The sequence below is a fragment of the Silurus aristotelis genome (genome assembly GCF_946808225.1).
Source record: "Silurus aristotelis genome assembly, chromosome: 4".
NCBI lineage: Eukaryota > Metazoa > Chordata > Actinopteri > Siluriformes > Siluridae > Silurus > Silurus aristotelis.
In genome coordinates this window covers 11,500,777-11,522,268 of record NC_139577.1, presented here as the reverse complement: position 1 = coordinate 11,522,268, position 21,492 = coordinate 11,500,777, and the positions used below count along the sequence as shown (strand labels likewise).

The following is a 21,492-nucleotide window of genomic DNA, read 5'->3' as shown; positions in this document are numbered from 1 at the left end:
AGACAAGTTGCTCAAGTTTAGGAATATGAATGTTGTCTCATTCTTGTCTAATACAGGCTTCTAGTTGCTCAACTGTCTTAGGTCTTCTTTGTCGCATTTTCCTCTTTATGATGTACCAAATGTTTCTATGGGTAAAAGATCTGGACTGCAGGCTGGCCATTTCAGTACCTGGATCCTTCTTCTACGCAGCCATGATGTTGTAATTGATGCAGTAGGTGGTCTGGCATTGTCATGTTGGAAAATGCAAGGTCTTCCCTGAAAGAGACGACATTTGGATGGGAGCATATGTTGTTCTAGAACTTGGATATAACTTTCAGCATTGGTGGTGCCTTTCCAGATGTGTAAGCTGCCCTTGCGACACGCACTCATAGCGCTGATAACAACTTGAGTTGTCCTGATCCTCTTTAGTCCAGATGACATGGCGTCCCAGTTTTCCAAAAAGAACTAAAAATTTTGATTCGTCTGACCACAGAACAGTTTTCCACTTTGCCACAGTCTATTTTAAATGAGCCTTGGCCCAGAGAAAACACCTGCGCTTCTGGATCATGGTTAGATATGGCTTCTTTTTTGGCCTATAGAGTTTTAGCCGGCAACGGCAAATGGCACGGTGGGTTGTGTTCACCGACAATGTTTTCTGAAAGTATTCCTGAGCCCATGTTGTGATTTCCATTACAGTAGCATTCCTGGGCATCCAGTATGGTTTTCTGGCCTTGACCCTTACACACAGAGATTGTTCCAGATTCTCTGAATCTTTGGATAATGATATGCACCGTAGATGATGATAACTTCAATCTCTTTGCAATTTTTCTCTGAGAAACTCCTTTCTAATATTGCTCCACTATTTTTCAACGCAGCATTGGGGGAATTGATGATCCTCTGCCCATCTTGATTATCCAATCATGTTGCCAATTGACCTAATAATTTGCAAATTGGTCCTCCATCTGTTCCTTATATGTAAATTTTATTTTTCCTGCCTCTTATTGCCACCTGTTTAAACTTTTTTTTGAATGTGTAGCTCTCATGAAATACAAAATGAGGCAATATTTGGCATGATGGGGCTCCCTGGTGGTCTAGTGGTTAGGATAAGGCGTTCTCACTGCGGCGGCCCGGGTTCGATCCTGCCCAGGAGGATTAAGGCATGGCTAGATAACAGTGGTGTTCACACATAATATTGACACTTTGGACACAGTTTTGACAAGTTCACTTATATGGTGTACTCAGTTTTGTTGCCAGTTATTTTGACAATAATGGTTATATGTTTAGTTATTTTCAGAGGACAATAAATCAGTACTGCTACACAAAATGCACATTGACTACTCTAAAATATATTCTAAATATAAGTTTTATTTCTATAATATTTTTCCATGAGAAGATACTAAAATGGTTGTTGAAATGTGAGAGGTGCACAAAGCCAGCTCCATAAAGATATGGTTTACAATGGATGGAGTGGAAGATCTTGGGTGGCCTGTTATAGAGCTCTAAACCTCAACCCTATTAAACACCTATGGGATGAATGTAAATGCTGACTGCACCCCATGCCTCCTCACCTCATCTACATCAGTAACTGACATAACTAACAGCAAAATGATATATTTTACATACGTTTGTAGCAAGATTTCAAGATTTAGTCTATGTTTATAAATCCTTGCTGAAATTCCACATTTCAGCACGTCTTTTAGTAATGGATTTCCTGCGCAGATTTGGGTTGCTCAAAAGTCTGTGAAAGCCATGTAAAAACGCCTCGTGTTACTGCAAAACCACTTTTCTCCCCACGTCAATTCAGTTCTGAAGTGACTCGCTCACACACTCGTGCACAAAATCCGAGCCAAGACTGCTGGGCCAAAATCATTTCACGTGTTCTCGCACAAAAGCGTGACTCTGTTCTTTACTGGCCGACCGTTTGTTTTCACTGGAGACAAATTTTCCCTAAATTGATGCAATTCTATTGATTAAATAATAAGCCTTTTCCTCCTGTCAGCCTGTCACCCAGAACTCTCCACTTTTATACGGTGTGTGTGAGCTGAGGGATGGAAATGGCGTCAGTCAAAGGCACAGATAACTCTCTCTCTTTCTCTCTCTCTCTCTCTCTCTCTCCCTCTCTCTCTCTCTCTCTCTCTGACGCTACATTCATCAAAGAATCAAAGAGTTTCACTATACGAGGTCAAGTCTTTAATAGCAGTTAAAGAAATCACCAAATAGATTGTTAGTGAGATGGTTATTTGTACATTCAGGAAAAAGAGAACAATGGGGCCACATCTGCTTCCAGTGAGCCACTAGCATATTAAATGTATTAATGCTGGTTGCAGGATTTTTGCCCCTGTCTGTATGTGTGCATTTGTTTGTGAAGCATTTTCCCTTTAGCTATTTGTTCATCTTTACTTCTCTCTGTCTGGCAATTGTTTTTTTGCTTTTCTGCTATTCGTTACAAAACACAGGGATAGGACTGATGGCTCAGTGTTTTTAAGAAACTTGGGAAGAAATGACTAAGCGAGCTTGAGAATATTGTTTTCCTGGAAAAAGTGAAAGTGGCAGCACACTGCCCCGGTCTGTTCGAAACTTTTCGAAGCACCTCCTGAACACAGAGCAAGAGCAAAAGGATGAACATGTGGCATCTGTTAAAGAGTCATCACAAGGAAGAAAAATAATGGCCTCCGCAGAGACCGCTGCTCTTTGAAGTGAGCGTGAATCCAAACGCTATACCTAATTACACACAGACAATGTCAGCGGCCGGTTGAATTGCCTGACTTAAAAAAAAAAAAAAAAAAAAAAAAAAAAAACGATCCAACAAGGTATGTCCAGATGTAAGCTCTGCGCTCAGAGGGTGGCCTGTGGAACAAAACTTCAGTTCTGTCCAACTGAACTTTAACCATCCATGTCCCACCTAAAGAGAGACACACAGGCAGTGTTTTAAAATTTTTAAATCTTCCTCTATTATGGTTCCTAGCTGATTAATATGGTCTCATGTTTGGCCAAAAGTTTAAGAAATAGGAAAAATGGGGATTGTACATGCTTTCAATCAATTTCAATGAGTTCAAGCATAAAAAAGAATCAAAAGTTAAACATTTGTTTTCAAAGCACTGGAGGTGTGAGCATGAGCGTAAAGCAAGTTCACTACAGAGCTCTATTCACACACAGACATCCACATCTAGATGCACATAGACACAGGGAGAACATTCTGCACAGTCACTAGAGCTCATCTTTATGAACTGTGTAAATGTAAATAAATAAATATGCAAAACAAATAAAGCATGACATTAAAATCACATGAAATTAATCAATAAATAGATTACAAGTTTTTCAAAATTACATGTAAAATCAACAGACATAGAAGTTGAGGAAACCTACATGGTCCTGGGTGAAAAACTTGGGATTTCAATAACTGAGGCCAATGTGATTCACATTTTAATGCATAGGCAACAATACTCTACATTAAAGATTCAAATGAAGCAGCTACCATTGTGATAAGATAGGATTTCGATTTGATTCAAAACAATGTGATTCAATGTAATACGAGGCAATGGAAAAACAAATATGATGCTCTTCAATTCAATATGGTACAGATAGTTCACTTTTATTTCTTTGGTTCAGACAGATAGCAAATTGTCAATTTACTGAAGTGTCTTCTGACTTCAAACACATGGCCCTTCAATCAGCCGGACCGTCGTATAAATCATTTCACTGCATGTCGTACTCTATATGTATGTGTATGTGACAAATAAAATTTGATTTGATTTGAACAGGCTTTTTGTAGTGCAAAGACAAAAGGAAATAAAAATATCAAATAAAACCAGAGGTTCTTTTCCTGTTCTGTCTCCAGGAAGATGCAGCTCTACCTCTGCCATGTTAATCTACATTGTATGTAAATCTCAGGACAAGCTTCGGACTCTGTAGTGTTGTGATACGTCATATTCACGTAGCAGCAGTGGTGCTGAGAGAACGCGCTTGAGAAACAAATTAATGATGAGAAATTAATCTACATATCAAATATTGGGCACAAATGATTGGTCGCTTTTTTAATAATAAAAGTATAGCGCATCTAATAATAATTATATATAAATAAAAAACATTTTATAGATGCAAATATATTAAAAATGTTGAATGGTGATACAAATGCCAACTTGTATTCGATGCACACTTTTTAAAATCGATGCATCACATAGTTTTAACTTTTATGCCGATGCGAATCTGGGAATCTTACATCCCTAGTTTTGAACATCGAAAATAAATTTCACATGTAAATAAATGTTGTTTTTTTAGGAGTAAAATTCAACTAGGGGACATGGAGGCCAAACATCCTACAGTATATTGAGAAATAGAAAATGTTCTGCTGTAGCAGTTCCCTGATTCGATCCTGTGTTTAGGTTACTGACTGTGTGTCTATATTGGTTTCCTCAAACGTTCCAAAAACTTGCCACACTAAATAGGTATGATGTGTGTGCATGGTGGTCTGTAACGAACTGGAACAACCCATTCAGGATGTATTTCCTTTTCATATGCAGATTTCTATAGCCAATCCCATGAGCACTGGGCATGAAAAAGGAATCCACCCTTAATGGGTTGTTCCACTTCGCTTACTATAGATGAAGATATGAATGAGTGTTCTGTTCACTGATCTTGTGGCTTTGCTCTCAGGTCCAGTCAGCAACAGAGCTAAATAAATTCTGGCCCACCACAAGATGTCAGTATAACTCACTTTGGATGTCCTGGAAGTTTCTGGTACTTTGGAAGTAGCAGACTAGTATCATGACTGGTTTGCACAACCTTTGCACAATCCTTTGTGTTTACATTTCGTGTTTATTACAAAATTCTCTTTTGCACATTGTAGGTCTACTGGTCGGCACTATTCTGTTTTGTGTTTATGTCCCACACTGTCTTGTGTTGTCTGTTTGCACTCAGTTACACATGATGCACTTTAGACAACTTACTTTAGTCCTTAGAGTTACATAAAGGTCACAGAGCTATTTTGTGTGATGTAGCTCTATGTTGTTTATGTAGCACCAGGGTCCTGGAAAAGCATTGTCTCATTTCACTGTGTACTGCGTCAGCTATATATGGTTAAAATGACAATAAAAGCTTTTTGACTTGACTTTATGCCTGTATATATATATATATATATATATATATATATATTTAAATGATAGATTTAATATTTAGGGTCAAGGTTGAAGCAGAGATCATGCCATATACTGTATATACAATAGGTACAAAGCACGTGTACACTTTATTTGAGATGTCCACAAGCCTTACACTAACAGTAAAGTAAGATCAAGCTTAAACTCAGGACCACCATTTTGCCTACTTATAATTAACATTCAATATATTTAGACAAGGAATGCCAATAATTCTCGCTTAAATAAAAAAAGCTTCATCTGAATGTGCACTGGATACAAAATAATTTGCAGCCCTCTATTAAGATAGCTAGTTTTTGTGATATAATGTAAATCCTAGCAGAACATTATGCTTTCAACATGAAATAATGGAAAAATCTATAAATGAAAGTGGAAAAGGCGTTCAACAGGGTTGAGGTCAGAACTCTTTAGCAGGAGATCTTCCATTCCAACCCATATAAACTATATGTTCATGCTATGAACGAAACCTGCTAAGATCCAAACGTGCTATGCTGGAGCAGGGAACGGAAGGGAAAATTTTATGCTACCGAATCCAAACAAATTTCAATACAATTTTGTGCCTCTGACTGTGTGGTAACAGTTTAGGAAAGAACCAGATATGACTGAAACTGTCAGGTGTCTCAATATTTCTGTCTATATACTGTATAAAGAATTTGGGAGATTGTTATTTAATGTAGCAAGCAACCACTAACAGGCAGAAATTGCTGCAAATTTCTTTTTAATGTTGATGTATGGTTCTTGGCGGCCAGTCTCTCTCTCTCTTTCTCTCTCTCCCTCTCTCTCTTCAGATTTCTCCTGGTCTTCTCATCAGTTTCAGAAGGATTTTTCTTAGTGAAGTTTTGTGCTATGTTTTCCTTTCCTGCTTTGTAAGCTCTTTTATGGTCCATGGCTTTTTCAATTGGATGTTGCCAAGAAGCTCTCAGAAATATGCTTTTACAACAGCTGTAATTTAGTTGTTGATTAGGAAGCAGGTGTATAATAATTAGTATTTAACATGGGTTTGGATGTGATTGATTCCGAACACTACACATTTGCATTTATAAAAAAGGATATGCACAATTATGGTATGATGGGAGTTTTTTTTTTTTTTTTTTTTTTTTTTTTTAGATATACACAGTGGTACCTCGACATACGAGTGCCCTAACATAGGAGTTTTTTGAGGTACGAGTGGTCACTCGGTCGAATTTTTTGCTTTGATACGCGAGCAAAAACTTGAGATATGAGCTCAAGGCGCCGCTGCAAGATGGCGAATCAAAGCCAGAAAGCGAAGATTGTGACGAAAATTAAGATAAGCAAAGAAAAAGAAGTTAAAATTTTAAAGTTTAGGGATACGTAGTGTGCAGGAGAGATAGTAAAAAACTAGTTTTCCCTCCGCCTCCGCTTATCGCCTCTACCCCCCCTCCACACACACACACACACACACACACACAGGCGTTTTTCATGTCGTCTCATCTCCAAGGATATTACACTGAATAAAACCTTATTATATCTTAACATTCTCTTTTATTATGTTTTCATACAATATTTGTTATTTATAAATAAATTTTTCTCATTCAAAAACATGTAACAAAAACCACTGGGGTGGCATTTTGGGGGCTGGAACGGATTATTTTTCAATTAATTTCAATGGGGAAATTTGCTTTGAAATACGAGCAATTTGACATACGAGCAAGGTTACGGAACGAAATAAACTCGTATGTCAAGGTACCACTGTAAAAGGTTCTGACTGATTCATTTAAGGTTTTTTTTTAACTTAACAAAAACCCACCATTTTAACAGGAGAGGCTAGACTTTGTTTGTCAACTGCAATTGGATTCTAGTTTCTGCTTTGCAAAGTAACTCATCACTTTTCAGCAGTGGTGGACAGTAATGAAAAAATTTAATTCCTTACCTGCAAAATCAATCGTTCCCTTTCAGGAACTCGAGCTGCATCGAAACGCTTTGTCCACGCGTTGTCCACGCTCTGAATCACGTGTGAAATCCGGCCAATAGGCAAGTCGTGACGTCATCGGCGGGCGACGTCGCACAAACCAGGAAACTACAAAATGGCTGAGCGATGGTAGCGACATTAGCTTCCGTTTGTTCAGGTAAGCGCTTTGTGTGTGAATCTGTGCAGCCATAAGCGTTAGGTGCAAGCAGAATTCCGACTGTGTGTTCTTTCCTGCCCCGCTTCATTCGGGGGGATACACACAGCCGATGTGTTGTTTGCTTAGCTTAAGATCATGCTTAGTCGGCTCTCGAGGGAGTCAACTGTTAACATTTTTAGCCATGTGGCTATGCGCTCCCAGAGAGCTCTCTCTGAGGGATGAGTCCTCTCCAGCCTCTCCTGCTGGGCCGAGCTTCCATTCCCCGGGGAAAGCACTCACTTCAACGGTTCCTTCTTCCGGCGCATGTAACACGGAGCTCAGTATTTCTTCCTCTGAAGAGGAAGAATTTTCGGATGCTAGCGAGCCCATGGACTCCTCACAGCCTGTGCTGTTCGAGGAGCTCCTTGTGGTAGTGACACGGGCCGTCCCTAAGCTTGATAGCTTGGCCTAATGAGAAGCAGAAGCAACGCGTTCCCAGCAAGCTGGATGACAATTTTCTGCATCCCTCGGCACAGCCTCCGCCCCGGGGCCTACCGTTCTTTTCCGACCTACACACAGAGGTGTCTAGGTCCTGGGATACCCTATATGCGGCCCCTACCTTTGCCCCGCATTCGCAAGAAATGCTTCTGTGGCTCAACCTGTAAACGGAGATTTCTGACAGGGACAGGGCTTTTCTTCTGAATGCCCTGGTGTCTCCTCCTGGCCTATTCAGGCGACGCTGTAGGTAAGGGCGATCGCTGACAGGTTCATGAGACCACTGCTGCTTTTCAGTGGTACAGTGGTCGGCCAACCTAAGGGTGGGTCCTCTCCTCGAACAAACGTTCAGTGGTGAAGCGTACCTGACAACCAGAGCGCCCTAAAGCCAGGCTGTTAGCTCCGCCACAGGATGTGCTTTGGAGCGCAGCCTCCCTCCAGGGGGTGTCTCCCCCCATCTCCGCCGGAGAGATTGCTGCAGATGGAGGGGACCTGCCACCTCTCTGGAGGCTTCAACGGCTGCAAGCTGTTCTGAGAGGGTCAGAAACCAATCTCGAGAGGCTGGTTCCCCGATCGGATGCCGTGGCACAGGAGGCCAGGCTGTTAGCCCTAGCGAGCACTGGATACATATCTCCACAGGACAAGTCCGTGGAGAAAGTCGGAGCAGCTGTTTCTCTGCTATGGCCCTTATAGGAAAGCCAATAAGCAGACTCTCAGCAGATGGATAGTGGATGCATTCCTCATCTTATGAGTCCTTTGGGAGTTTCTCTCCAGGACATATGCAACGCTTTCTCAGGTTCTACAACCTCTACATCAGAGCTGCTCCTGGCTCCTCTGTCCTGTATGCTGGTGGTGCTCAGTCACACTAGGCAGGGACTGGTCAGTATGGCGTGATTGGACACTCGTTTTCAAAGTGTTTCGACGCAGCTTGAGTTCCTGCAAGGGAATGACTCTAGGTTACGCATGTAACCCTAGATCCTTGAGGGAACGAGACAAGAGGCGTCAACAGGCCATACTCCCTGCATCCCTGTGGTGCTTACCTTCTTTCCTTCACAGATGCTAATGTCACTACCAATGCTCAGCCATTTTGTGGCTTCCTGACTTGCCTATTGGCCGGATTGCAGACGTTGTTCAGAGCATGGACAATGCAAGGCATTTCCAAAGCGTTTTTTTGCAGCGTCTCGTTCCATCAGGGAACTAGGATTACATATGTAACCTGGAGACATTCCTTTTATTAATGGTTGGATAAAAACCTAACTGGTCAAGCACACAGTAATCACACCCGTGGCCTTATTTGCAAGATTTTTTTAAGTGGCTGAAAAGAAGGTTTTGTGCTCATGATAATTGTAATAGATATCAATGTGTTCGACTCATTAATATCAATAAATAAATACATTGCTGTGCTAAGAGTAAAAAGTCCTTTTACATAAACTGAGTTGATTAATAAAGAGGCTTGTGATAAAAATGATAATAGGAACATTATATCCATAATAAATCATAGTACTTTGATTTAAAGGCAAATACTTCTGTACTTTTACTCAAGTGAAAGTTTAAAAGAAGCACTTCTACTTTTACTGCAGCAATATTCTACATACTTTATCTCTAAGTCAAGCACATGGTTTGTGTACTTCGTCCACATTGCTTTTCACACACAAAAAGTGATGAAGCCGTGTATTTTCAGCCATTTTTTGTTCTTCCTTGCTGTTACCAACGCAAATGCAGTGCATGCTACCCCTCCAGATGCACCCTAAATGGATAAGACAGTAAGTCAGCAAAATCTTATTGCTCCTTCTCTAATCTGGTCACATGTGACTACGGCATGCTAATTATAGGGGTAGGGCAATGCATGTCGGTTCCCACACAAAACCAACACTGTGGAGCTCTGCAGCTGCTCACAAAATTGGCCCTGCCATAATATACTGCTCAGGATATAGCAAAGTCAGGAGACTCACAGCATCCTTTCATCTAAGATGATGAAGCCAATAAAGTCTAGCAGTCAAAGACGTGAACCCCCCACCCCTCCCCCCCACATCTCTTTCTGTCATCTCGGTCATGTTTCATTACTTATGTACTGCAGAAGAACCACAGGCTTACTGAGTGCAACTGTGTAGTTCAGCTCGCCAGCCAACACTGAAGCCTTGATCTCAAAGTCACACTCAAAAAGCTGTCCTTTTAACAATATCTTTCTGTTCTCCTGGTGCAAGTCATGCTTTTTAATAATGTGTATTTTGGCATCAGCTTTTTTCTTTGTTGTTTCCTCGACCAAAAAAAAAGTTTGTGTTCTCCTCCATTACATCATGCACCTACAGAATGTCAATTGAGAAATTAAAGTTTTGAACTATACACTGTTTTTACCATACATGCAAAAATACATGCATATGGTACTGCTACACAGCACATACAGTATCTTATTACATTCCAGGTCTGTGTCTACTGGAAATCTTTAATACATTAAAAACAAATGTTTAAGCTATAAGGATTTATTCTACCAGACATGTTAATCACGACTTATGGAAGCAATCTGGAAATGTTAAATCATTACTAAATCACTATAACTGTGTGATTAGTGTGTATAACGTTGTGATTAGTCTTTGGCATGACATCATTACATACAGCTACAAATAAACAAGAAATTGCAGCCTTATACTACAATTTGTTTAAATATATGTTTATTTCTTATGAATTGCATAAAATAAAATCGCATATTTTTATTAGAAAAACCTAAAATATCACATGTATATACATGCATGCAGACCCCTTACAACAACACTTGATAATGAGCTCAGGTGCCTCCTATTTGTCTTGATCATTGCTGAGATTTTTTTTTTACCTTGATTAGAGTCCACATGTGAAAAATTATATTGATTGGATATGATTTGGAAAGTAACACACCTCTCTATAGAAGGTCCCACAGCTGACAATGCATATCGGAGCAGAAACCAAGCAATGAGCTCAAATGAACCTCTTGCAGACAGGATTGTTGCACGGCACAGATCTGGGGAAGGCTACAAAAAGATTGCTGATGAGTACATTGGCCTCTATAATTCTCAAATGCAAAAAGTGTGGCATAACAAGGACTCGCCTTAGAGCTGGTCACCCAGCCAAACTGAGACAGAAGGGTCTAAGTAAGAATTGTTACCACGAACTAGGTAGTCACACTAATTGAGTTTTGGAGATCTTTTTGGAAGTCTGGAAATGGGACAATTTTCCTGCAGGACAAACATCACTGCAGCCCTCCACTGATCTGGGCTTTATAGCAGAGTAGCCAAACAGAAGACTCTCCACAGTGTAAAACCCATGGCAGCATCTGAAGGACTCTCAGACTGTGTTGGACAAGATTCTCTGGTCTGAATGGAGCAAAATACAGAGATGTCCTCAATAAAAACCTGTTCCACAGCACTCAGGACCTCAGTCTGGACAGAAGGTTTAGCTTCCTACATGACAACAACCCTAAGCACACAGTCAAGACAACACAGATGTGGCTTAGGGACGACTCTGTAAATGTCCTAGAGCGGCCCAGTCAGATCCCTGACTTCAACGCTATTAAACATCTCTGGAGAGACCTGAAAGTGGCTCCACCAATGCTCCCCATCCAACCTGACCTAGCTTGAGAGTGTATTTGCCATGAAGAATGTCAGAAACCCACCAGTCCACGTGTGTAAAGCTTGTTGTGTCATACCTGAAAATACTGGAGGATGTAATTGCTGCTTTCAATTAAGTAAGCTCTCCAGCAGAGCTTGGATACATACACTATATGAATAAAAGTTCTGTGACTCCTGACTTTCTCAGCCATACTGTATGTGCTTCTTCCCCAAACTTTTACCACACAGTTGGAGACACAATTAACTAGGATATATTTGGACTTTATAGGATTACATTCTCCTATTATGCAATGTTCCTACAGTGCTGTCCCTGTGCACAAAACCAAAACTTTACTGTTAGAAAAACAAAACTTTACTGAGAACAGGCTCAAACTTGGAATTTGAGAGCTGTCAAGCACCAACACTAGGTAATTAATATGACAAAATAAATTTTCTTGCCACTCTTTAATGCACATTTTTTAAAAACTTTGTCTTTAGTAGTTAATTAAATGTGAATTTAATATCAAGAAAAGTGATAAGACCTACAGCTACATCCCAGTGGTGGACAGTAACAAAGTAAATGTAATTCGTTACTGTACTTAAGTAGCTTTTTTTTCGCATATTTGTACTTTACTAAAGTATATCCTTTTGCGGAGACTTTTACTATAACTTCACTAATATCTTTTATTTAATAGACTGGTGTCCTAAGAATACCAAAGTCTTTTCACATGAACTGAGTTGATTAAGCAAGAGTCTTGACAAAAATGATAATTGGAACATTATAACCATAATAAATCCTAGTACAGTACTTTGGATATTTAAGTACATTTGAAGGCATATTTCTAACTCAGTGTATCTCTACTTTAACTCAAGTGCATGGATTGTGTACTTCGTCCACCACTGCTACATTCACCAGGCTGTAAGTTAACATGATAGATTAATAGTAACACTGCATAAGAACTGACTGAAATGAAATGATTGTAGGCAGGGTCCTCTAAGCAAACAGATGCCATTTAATCACTACATTTAATAGAGGATACTAAGACAGCTCTGGTTCTATTGATTATATCTTCCTATATATTTTTTCCTCTTGAGGTTTTGCACCATAGTTGATTGTTTTCAGGAGTTAATAATAATAATTCCCTCCAACCTGATTAAAACCCCAGATTGAGCTAAAGTCACATTTATTTAGACCACCCATTTACACCATGCTTTCTGTGCCTGATCAATGCTGCAATAGTCTAAGATTTAGAAATGTAACTCTCCTCCCACTGTGCTGTTCAGCAGGAAAAACTGAAGCAACAAACCAATTACACAGAAAGATAAAGGATTACACCGCAAGGTTCCTCTGCTGAACATGAGATCAAGGCTGATTAGAAGGGTTTAGCATGACGTAAAGAAACTCGTTGCTTCAATCACTTAATGCCTCAGCTGCTCGCCCCCTTTTTTTTTAGGAAGGGGAACTGCCACTTTTTGGTCAATTTTATGCAATATTATTTTCCAATACTCTGGACCTCTGTGAGTTCTGGATGGTCAGAATGATCATGTGGAGGAAAATTATTGGCATGGATTCGTTGGAAGCACCATTTTGGAATGGAATACAGAAGTAAGCTGGTGAAAAACAATTTATATAATTTATTTTTAAAACAGGACAGAATAACAAATCAAGGAACAAAACATGGCTCTGATGGTTTTAAAATTTGACTTGGCCAAACGGATCAAACTAGCTCAGGGACTATGGCTCCTTTACTGGCTTGCAGTCATTGGTGGGATCCTCATCTTCACCATGGGCCTTTTCTTCAAGATTGAACTTCGCAAAAGAAGTGAGATGATGGACAATAATGAAAGTCATTTTGTACCCAACCTGCTCATCCTGGTAGGACTGGCTGCATGCGGGATCAATGCTTTTGGTGGCAAAGTCTGTCATGACTCACTAGATTCAGTCAAATTTTCCAAGTGGAAGCCCATGTTGAAGATTTACCTGTGTGGATGCTTTATCTTGTCCATCATCCTCTTCATCATGGCTCTGCTTTGCTTCCTAATGCAGATTTCTCTGCACTTTGCCCTGGCTGAAGGTCTTAAAAATGGGATGAAATACTACAAAGACACAGACACACCGGGGCGATGCTTCATGAAGAGGATGCTGGACATGACCCAGATTGAGTTCCGTTGCTGTGGCAACAACAACTTTAGAGACTGGTTTGAGATCCAGTGGGTTAGCAACCGCTACCTGGATTTCAGCAACGATGAGGTCAAAGAGTAAGTGCTTTTACTTTGTACAACTCATTAAAATTAACGGGTGTAGGACATTGAGATAATATGTGGATTTTCACCATTAACATCAAATTATGTTAATGATAAACTAGAGGAATAGAAAAACAGAATTTTAGTGTTTAGGCTGTTGTGATTTAGAGCTGTTTATGCCTCACAAACTAAGATTTCCACACTTATCTGCTGAGCTCTGAAAGCAGATATGGAAAAAACCCTCTTGACTAAATTATATCTAAATTATAATTTATTAGTTGTAAAATGTAATAACCAATGATGTGATATATGATAGTCACTATGATGAAATATTTATATCCTGATGGGAGTGGTTTTTCCAGGATGACAACACCCCCATATACAGGTCATTAGGTTTCACTGAATGGTTGAAAGAGTATGCAAATTATGTAAATCACATGCTGTGGTCAACAGATCTCAAGCCAATCAAGCACCAGGTGGAGATTTTGGACAGAGAAATAATGTTCCACCACCATTAAAATGAAAATCTAGATGTTTTTTCCCTAATTATTAAATAATGCAAAGGTTTAATAATATAAGAATAATCAGGGAAAGTATTAGAATATTTTGGGTCTCAATACCAAGACTATTTTCTTTATTAAACCTTATTAAATTTATTACGGCTGTGTTATAAATGATGGTCTTTACAGATCCGTTACTTGTATGCTTCTAATGTTTCCACAGCCGTATCATGAGCAACGTTGAAGGTAAATATCTTATGGACAGCGTTCCGTTTAGCTGCTGCAACCCTGGTTCTCCACGGCCTTGCATCCAGCACCATCTGACCAATAACTCAGCTCACTATGACTACGACCATCACACTGAAGAGCTAAACATCTGGACCCGAGGTTGCCGTGAAGCTCTGGTCTCCTACTATGCAGGGATGATGAACAGCATCGGGGGTCTTGTGCTGCTAGTCATGGTCTTGCAGGTGAAAGAAAATATGGTACCCTAACCTAAAACATAACAGCAATAAATTGAACACTGGCAAGGGATAAGAAATGAAATGTATACTATATCACAGGGGTCCTCAATCTTATCCACTAAAGGGCTGTTGTGGCTGCATGTTTTCAATATGAGGTACACTTGGTAGTTGATTAGACTCCAAGGTGAAATAATTAGACAAGTGAAATCAGGTGTCTTGTGCTTGGTTGGAATGAAAACCAGACGTTTGTGAATCTATTTGAAGACCTTTGCTATAGCGTTTGAAGAATCGTGTCTGTTTGAGGTTATATAAGCACTGATGTAACACCGAATGCGAGTATCTCAGTCGGATAAGCTTTAGCAGAACTCCAGACACTCTTCCTAGAATAAACAAATCAAAGGGTGACCCAGTGAAGGTGATGGATGTGGAAGATTTTTGTATATTGGTCAATAAATAGTAAAGCCATCAGGTATGAGAGTTGAAGTAAATATTTAGGCTTGATGGCACCTGAGATTATCCAGAACACTGAACGAGACATTTTTCTGTTTTGTTTTTGCAACCGTGTTGTAGGTTGCAGATATGGTTGGGCTGAAGTACCTGACAACCTCTTTGGAGACCGTCGAGAACCCCGAGAGTGAGAGTGAAGGCTGGCTGTTGGAAAAGAGTGTGAAAGAGACTGTGTCCAATGTCCTGCAAAAGATCAAATCAGTCGGGAAAACAAATCAGGTGGAGGGGGCTGAGGCTGCTTCCAGTGCCAGTGGCAGCTGAAGATATCCTTCTGGACAGAAAACACATTCCTACAAACATTGACATACATCACATAAGCGCTTGGAAATGTATTGTTTCTGTGGGCTGTACAATTAAGATTACGCAAAAGATTATTTATGAAACCTTAATGATTTGAGAAAAATGTAAATGTTCATATTGGCATGTAAATACACATTTCAATAGTTTCAGAAAGAAAGGTTTATAGATAGTAAGAAAAAGAAATTTGGTGGTCAATAAACTGATATATAATATAAAGGAATTAAAGATGCAGCACTCTCATCAATATGTGATCCCTAAATGAGGTGTAGGGTTACAAAATTGGAGAATTGCCATGGGAATTAACAGGAATATATGAGAATAAACTAGGAATTTAGAGAACTCACATGTAGTTGAAAAACAATATATATTGCAGAATAATCTTGGTTTAAACAAAGTTTTAATTCTTGAATCCTGCACACAAAATAATGTAAAAAAAATTCCACTTTGGGGAGTATTTACAAATGACACAGATTTGTTCAAAACTTCCTTGTGCCGTGTGTAAGCTCGAAAATGTAATTTTTTTGACTCTGTATCCGCTTTTTTTTTTTTTTTTGCATGTCAGCTTATAACCAAACAAAAATGTTTGTATATAATACAGTGTATATATATATATATATATATATATATATATATATATATATATATATATATAATACAGTGTATATATATATATATATATATATATATATATATATATATATATATATATATACATATATATATATATACACACACACATATATATATATATATATATATATATATATATATATATATATATATATATATATATATATATATATATACACACACACACATATATATATATATATATATATATATATATATATATATACATACACACACATACACTTCCCCAAATTTCTAATTAATTCCCAAAAACTTCTGTAACTTCCCATAATTTTCTGGAAAGTTTCCAACATGGAATATTTCCAAAATTAACCTCTTAAAACCTGGTTTCATCAAGAATTTACACTTGACCAGCATTTTTGTACAGAATTTTCTGTTTGCACAGCTCACTTTTGGGTCAACCCAAAACCTGTTGTGTTTGTTGTATTTCATGCAGCTACATTGTTAATTTATACGTATTATTTTGCGTTTCATCTTTTCACTATACAGAATTACTACGGAGTGTTGGAATATATAGAGACTTGTGCATGATAAAGCTGTTAAACTAACTTTTTGAGATTCTATGGATCGTTGGACATTCTCAGTGATTTCAGCACGTCTATACATTAAAAACGTGCTAAGGTTTTTCTTATAGACATATCGGATAGAGGGAAGTAACAAAATGTCTTAGTAACAAAGACGCCGAGAAAAGAGGTTGGGACACCCAAGCATGTGTTCCGCTTTAGATTATAGGATAAAGAATAAAGGCAGGAAGTACTACATGCTTCCCAGGACACTTTTTTATTTTTTTTTTTACTATTAAAACTAGTTTTTTTCCTTCCAAATAGAAATCTCAACCACAAATCTTCTTTAGTTCACAATTATTAACAGGACCACATTTGAAACTGACTGGCAGAAAGGTAAAAAGGGCATCTGTCATCTTGAATTGCCTTCACCTATAAAGCCTATAAGTGATGGGTGAGGACATGAGTATAGCGTAAGCTGCTTTGATAAAGCTTTGCCTCGTTCAGGTGAAACTCAGGGACCGGTAACTCTGACGCAGGCACAGGACAAAAGGCACCTTGGGATATCCAGCAGAGCAGGCAAATCTCTGTTCACAGCAAGCTTAGTGGAGTGGTAGGAAGAGACCAGTTATACCAATGATAAAATACTTGTTGAATTTGGGGACTGGTATGATGTATTAAAAACGTCTAGGTTGTAACATTTAAGGCATTTTGGAGACGACCTTATCCAGGGCATCCGAGTGGTTAAGGACTTCGCTCGAGGACCCAGCGATGGTAACTTAATGGTGCTGAGATTTGAACTCATGACCTCTGTAACCATTCCTTTGTGTTGGCATTACCACATTTTGAAACAAAAATGCCAGGACACAACAGGAGCTTACAGGAAATCTGTGGATAGTAATATTGACAGCATGTAATGAGAATCAAGCATGCACTACAAAACATCCAACACACTACACACTTCATTCCTTTTTTCTTATTTTATTTTTGTTTTACAATATTGTACAATGTATCAATTTATACAATAATTCACATATTAACAAGTAAGCCTTAGACGTCAGATTCCAATTAAACCTCGACAAAGGAGACATGCTTATTGTGAGAAAACCCCAAGGAAAGCCTGAGAAGACCTCGAGTGTGTGCGCGCGCATGTACACGCTTTGAGAAGAGAGAGAGAAAAAAAATATATATATCCTGTCTGAATTGAGTGAAACCACTTTTTTTTCTTTTTACATCATGTGAATAAGCAGGAATCATTACCACTTCAGTGTCACCATCTCGATGCTGTTCAACCGCGTCATCAGTTCATATTTGACGTCCCAAGCGCTGTTCCATTTCTCGGACATTTCGTGAGGATTGCTGCCAACATGAGGTGACCGGTAATACGATTTTCTTCATCGCATTGGAGCAGGAAGTGAATTCACATCTGCCCATGTTAGTAATTTGATTGACATGATGTTAAAAAAAATGGTTGTGTCCAATAAAGATTGCCCAAGATTGAGTTTATTATAGAGGATCATGGGATGAACATGTGAAGAAAATTATATAGTTATTTTCCCTCTTATTTTAATTGTTTTTAACAAAATTGCTGTCACAGCTTAAAATTCAAATACCACACACACACACACACACACACACACACCCACGCTCGCTCGCTAAGTCAGTAGCTGTAATAAGCTTCAACACAAAAGCAAATAATCGGAAACCTATTTCCCCCGAAGTGGAGGTTCTCCATGATAAAATTTCAAAGCTACACATAAATAAGAGCAAAAAAAAATAAAAAATAGGTTGCGAAACCTGACAACGGTGTTCAATTCGTTCTGTTCACGTAGACGACGATATAAATCCATTACGCTTATAAACACACCGGCCTTACGATCTCACGAAGTACACGCACAACAGGCACTGACAGATAGACACACGTCACATGTGTGCATGCTCCCAGATTTCCTCAGTTTGGCTTCTGTTAGCTTCACTAAAGGGCTCAGGTCCTGGGTGTCCCCCAGCAGAGATATTGCAGTGATGGGGAACAGAGAGAAAGGGAGTCAGCCGTATGACCTGAAGATGACGCCATTCCATTATGGCTACTATTCAAACCCAAGGGTCGTTGAGGAACATTGTGCTTGCGTCGGAGAGAAAAACACCAGCATTATTTAATAGTAAAGCGATCAGAGAACTGCGTCTGTGCAGTAAACAGTACTGGAGATGAAGAGCATAAAATAAGTTAATAGCTTAAGGGACAGACAGAACTTAAATAGCTTCTCTCTGTTCTTTCAGTTACTTTGAAAACCAATGCTACAGGGGAATGTATCCTTTCGCAGTTAAATACCTTGGCAATTGTTTTTAATTTTTTTCATATTTTTTTAATCATCAATTTCGATCAAATAATAAAGTCAGAAGTAAGAACACCTCCAAAAAAAGAAACAAAAAAAAAAATTAAAAGCCATGCATTCATTCCCACAAAAGGAGAAGAAAGAAAGAAAAAAAAAGTGGGGTTAGGGATGTATGGAGGAGTGTGCATGAGGCAGCACTGGTCTGGCCACCTCTGCTGTAAATGTGCAGAGCTCTGGTTAGCTTAGATTTGGCATCGGCCAAGAATCTCCAGGACCTCTTGGGAAGTCATTTCACAGATGCTGCCAGTCAATGCCCACCAGAGTCTGATTAGCTTCCTGGGCATGACCGATCTCCTCTGTGATGCTGTGTTGGCGCCAGAGCTTCTGAATCTTCCTGTAGCGCTCATGGCACAGGTGCAAAGGGTTCCCCCGTCTGGAATGGGGGAACAAGAACAGATCATTTAATCCGTGCCGTTTGAAGACGTTTGCTTTACATCTGCAGGGTTTAATGTCTCACCTGAGCCCTTGGTCGGTTTCTCCGTAGTCATCAAGGTATGGGGGAGCATAAAAACAGCCCTTCGTCTTTCCAGCCAGGAAAAGAACCTGACTCTCCCTCACCCTGTCAAAAATTAGGATGTTTTTTTACATAGTGCAAAGTAGAGACACATATGTGGATAGTAAGATTGGTGCATCGGCATGAAAGGTAACGATGTGATGCAATTGGACACAAGTTGGCATTTGCATTGGTAAAAAACATGAGTGAAATTTGAGGTTATAACATTACATAAGAAATGGAGATAATACCATGAGAACAGGGATTTGGAATGGCGTGAAAGAAGAGTCTGTGAGAGTATAGCGAGAGAGAGGAGACGCACCTTTTAATCCGCTATGGCTAATGTAGGCGTTTTACCTCCTTGTCGGTGGTGATAAGATCTTCAGAACAAACCCAAGAACCCATGAACGCTTGCACAGTAAGAACAGTGAAGCTAACGTATAACACCATGCACGCTTTCGACATATAATTAGTGGATATGCAACAATTTTATTATTTAAAATTGTGACCAATAAATGTTATATAGATTGATTTTCCCCTCGGTAAACTGTCTCTCAAGCGCGTTCTCTCAGCACCGCTGCTGCTACGTGAATGAAGTATCACAACATACGGAGACCGAGACGTGCTTAAGAGTCACATAGAATACAGATTAACATGGCAGAGGTAGAGCTGCATCTTCCTAGAGACAGAACAGGAAAAGATTATTTAATCTTTCTTTTAAGAAATAGTGAACTTTCTGTCCCCTAGTAAATCGTATAGCATGATGGATTTTCCATCGCACTGTGATGAATCGGATTGAATTCGGATCGCACTGCATCGTAATGGGAGCGTATCGCAATGCAATGCATTGAGACCAGTCCCAGTTATCGAGGTGCACATCCTTATCTCCAGTGTGCAAGTTATTCACTGGATTGGTCACAAGGTAACCAAAACATGGTAATATGTAGTTTATTAACAGAAGACTTTAATGCTGGTGTTATTCCTTTTTAAAATCAACTGAATGCACATCCATGACAGGTAAGCACTGCACCTACAACCTAGGCAATCAACACAAACCCTCCTTCCCTCCTAACCTGAGGAAAATGCCAACACCAGCACCGCAGGCAAAAGTGTGTGCAGTACACGCTCCAACGTCCTCGCCTTCCAGCTCGGTCTGGCAGCAGTAGCTCTGGGAACACAGCATTGTGCCACACACCAAGCATAGCGTTGGAGCACGAGACTTGTCTCCGCCCGACTTAGGACAACTACAAATATACACAAAAGCAATAAATATAAACGTCAATCAGAACTCTGGTGTGAGCAGATAATGGTTATAAATAAGTGCAATCCAAATTAAACTTACGTGAAGCTGGAAGCTTGGTTGATCAGTGCACTGTAGTCCTCAGGCAAAACAATGAGTTTATTGGATTCCCGAGGAAAACTACTTGGGGGTGATAAAAATAAATAAATGATTTTCAAACCCTTTAGTTTTTAAAACCACCACCTCAAAGCAAAGGCAGAAAAAGAACCCTCACCTTATAAGGGATTCAGGTGACTGAAGACACTGTTGTATGCCTGGATGTGAGCACCACCTGCAGGACAGATGACCAAAAAACAAGTGTTATGTGTCTACATTCAAATACAATCAGCGTTCAGAGAAAACCTGAAGCTTCATTATGTATTTCTCACCCCTGAAGCAGGGGTTCCAGAATCTCCAGGTGATTATAAAAGAGCTGGAGCAGGTTGGAGGGCAGACACAGATATGCACACAGTGTCTCCCATTCACAAGCACCTACAGCTAGAGTAGGGAACAGAGAAGGAACAACTGATCAATGATCAAGAGGAACTTGCAGAGTCGATGTGACTACCTCTGACAACTAACCAGACAATTAAAAATACTCTTTATTTATACTAACCTCATCTAATAGGGAGGATTGTTCCAAGATGGTGCTGCAGATAGCGCTGCAGTTACTTTAATGTTTTTTTTCCCCCCAAGTAGGGATAAACTGCTAAATATTTGGCAGAACACACAACACACATTTATAGTTTTTCGACTATTTCAACGGTTTGCTCGACATCGCAGTGGTTTAGGTCATGTAAGTGCGGAAAGTAAACCAGCTTTAGAACTGCGCTGCCTAGTATACATCTGCCGAATCTCCGCTCTCAACCCGAAAAAACTGAAGAACT

General features: G+C 39.5%; 2 protein-coding genes across 14 annotated transcripts in view; one reads left to right on the top strand and one right to left on the bottom strand.

The window, feature by feature from the left end:
• The first annotated feature begins 12,663 nt into the window (after positions 1-12,663).
• prph2b (peripherin 2b (retinal degeneration, slow)) lies at positions 12,664-15,556 on the top strand. The gene is made up of 3 exons (XM_083540078.1): positions 12,664-13,530; positions 14,239-14,485; positions 15,050-15,556. The coding sequence occupies exons 1-3, from the start codon at positions 12,950-12,952 to the stop codon at positions 15,245-15,247; spliced, it is 1,026 nt and encodes a 341-aa protein (XP_083396204.1). The 5' UTR covers positions 12,664-12,949; the 3' UTR covers positions 15,248-15,556.
• A 1,849-nt stretch (positions 15,557-17,405) lies between these two features.
• Positions 17,406-21,492, bottom strand: part of ubr2 (ubiquitin protein ligase E3 component n-recognin 2) — a 47,720-nt gene continuing 43,633 nt past the window's right edge. For 7 of the 13 annotated variants that reach the window (XM_083539845.1, XM_083539854.1, XM_083539852.1 and 4 more), the window contains exons 42-47: positions 20,995-21,103; positions 20,841-20,897; positions 20,669-20,749; positions 20,400-20,570; positions 19,291-19,392; positions 17,406-19,206 (exon numbers count right to left, since the gene is read on the bottom strand). In XM_083539845.1, coding sequence (XP_083395971.1) covers positions 19,065-19,206; positions 19,291-19,392; positions 20,400-20,570; positions 20,669-20,749; positions 20,841-20,897; positions 20,995-21,103 — 662 coding nt within the window. In that variant the 3' untranslated portion in view covers positions 17,406-19,064. The remainder of the gene's footprint in view (positions 19,207-19,290; positions 19,393-20,399; positions 20,571-20,668; positions 20,750-20,840; positions 20,898-20,994; positions 21,104-21,492) is intronic. The other 6 variants (XM_083539856.1, XM_083539853.1, XM_083539848.1 and 3 more) reach the window with 1 other exon arrangement.

What these genes read in the sequence shown, in the direction of transcription:
- prph2b (XM_083540078.1), top strand. Translation starts at nt 12,950, where the DNA reads ATGGCTCTGATGGTTTTAAAATTTGACTTGGCCAAACGGATCAAACTA. An exon ending in AGCAACGATGAGGTCAAAGA is followed by an intron (nt 13,531 to 14,238) that starts GTAAGTGCTTTT and finishes ATGTTTCCACAG; the next exon opens with CCGTATCATGAGCAACGTTG. An exon ending in TGCTAGTCATGGTCTTGCAG is followed by an intron (nt 14,486 to 15,049) that starts GTGAAAGAAAAT and finishes ACCGTGTTGTAG; the next exon opens with GTTGCAGATATGGTTGGGCT.